Source organism: Camellia sinensis, chromosome 7, assembly GCF_055761805.1.
Source record: "Camellia sinensis isolate YWXY chromosome 7, ASM5576180v1, whole genome shotgun sequence".
NCBI classification, from domain to species: Eukaryota; Viridiplantae; Streptophyta; class Magnoliopsida; order Ericales; family Theaceae; genus Camellia; species Camellia sinensis.
Window position 1 is genome coordinate 7,532,450 of NC_138967.1, and position 1,132 is coordinate 7,533,581.

The 1,132-nt window shown below is 48.2% G+C and overlaps 1 protein-coding gene across 1 annotated transcript; it reads left to right on the forward strand.

The window, feature by feature from the left end:
* The first annotated feature begins 275 nt into the window (after window positions 1-275).
* Window positions 276-848, forward strand: LOC145795583 (uncharacterized). The gene has a single exon (XM_082880406.1). The coding sequence runs from the start codon at window positions 276-278 to the stop codon at window positions 846-848; it is 573 nt and encodes a 190-aa protein (XP_082736532.1).
* The last annotated feature ends 284 nt before the right edge of the window (window positions 849-1,132 follow it).

The following is a 1,132-nucleotide window of genomic DNA, read 5'->3' on the forward strand; positions in this document are numbered from 1 at the left end:
GCTTTTTATTTGTGGTGGTGGACCCACAATACCAGTGATCTCTTCATACAATATTAACTGGACCCGAGGGTACTTTACCAAGTTGGCCATGATCCACTGCAAAGCCGTGGAGGTGGTATCGGTGCCTGCGTTGAGAAACTCCCCGCATAGTGTCACTATCTCCTTGTTGGTCAGCTTTCTCTTCTCCTCCGGCAGCTCTAGGAGTAGAGAGAAGAAGATACTTACACTTATATATATATACATAGATATAGATAAATATAGAAAGAGTGGTAGCCATGGATTCAACTCCACCAACCACCACCACCTCCAATGATGGCGTGGTCGTCGCTCACAAGGACGCGTCTTTGGTCGATCCCTCCTTGGTTGAGGCTCTCCAAAACACTCGTCATCGTCTCACCATTCTGCGGATGGAACTCGATATACTGAAGTTTCTGCAGAATCCTGATCAGCAGCAGTTTGAGTTCCAACATTTTACCACTTCCTACCTTCGTCTTGCAGCACACCGTGTTGCTCAACACTATTGTCTGCAGACTATGGTTCAGGACAATGTCTTAGATGGTCTGGGTACTAGAATTGTGGTTAAAAAATTGGCAGAAAGCAGATACCCTGCTGTCTGTTTATCAGAAATTCCTGCTAAACAGTTAGAAAATGACAAACATGAGCAGATTAAAATTGTCATGAGGCCAAGGCCTAACAGAAATTCCTCAAATGAAGCCAGTGAAACAGGAATCAAACGCAATACTGCGAGGACTGTGGAAGAGAGGAAGGAGGATTCTGAACGAGGGCACGGTGGGCGACGGAGTGGCTGCCGACGAAGATGGCGGGACGAGACCCAACCTGGAGGGTGACGATGGGGCCGTACTTAGCTCGGAGGTCTCGGAGGATGGGTTCGAGCTCCGAGAATGACTTCCGCATCCATAGGAAGTTTCCGATCACTGGAACAGTGGTGGGTCCTGGGGGAAGAGAGAGATTCTTGTTGGATGAAGAAGAAGAAGAAGGAGGAGGAAAGAGGGGAGTGAGAGCATGTGTAGAGGTCCGGCGAGCGGCCAAGGCGAGGCTGCCGCTCGCCGGTGAAGCAGAATTACTAGCTTCTTAACCTTGCTTTGATACCATGTTAAAATTGATGTATTAT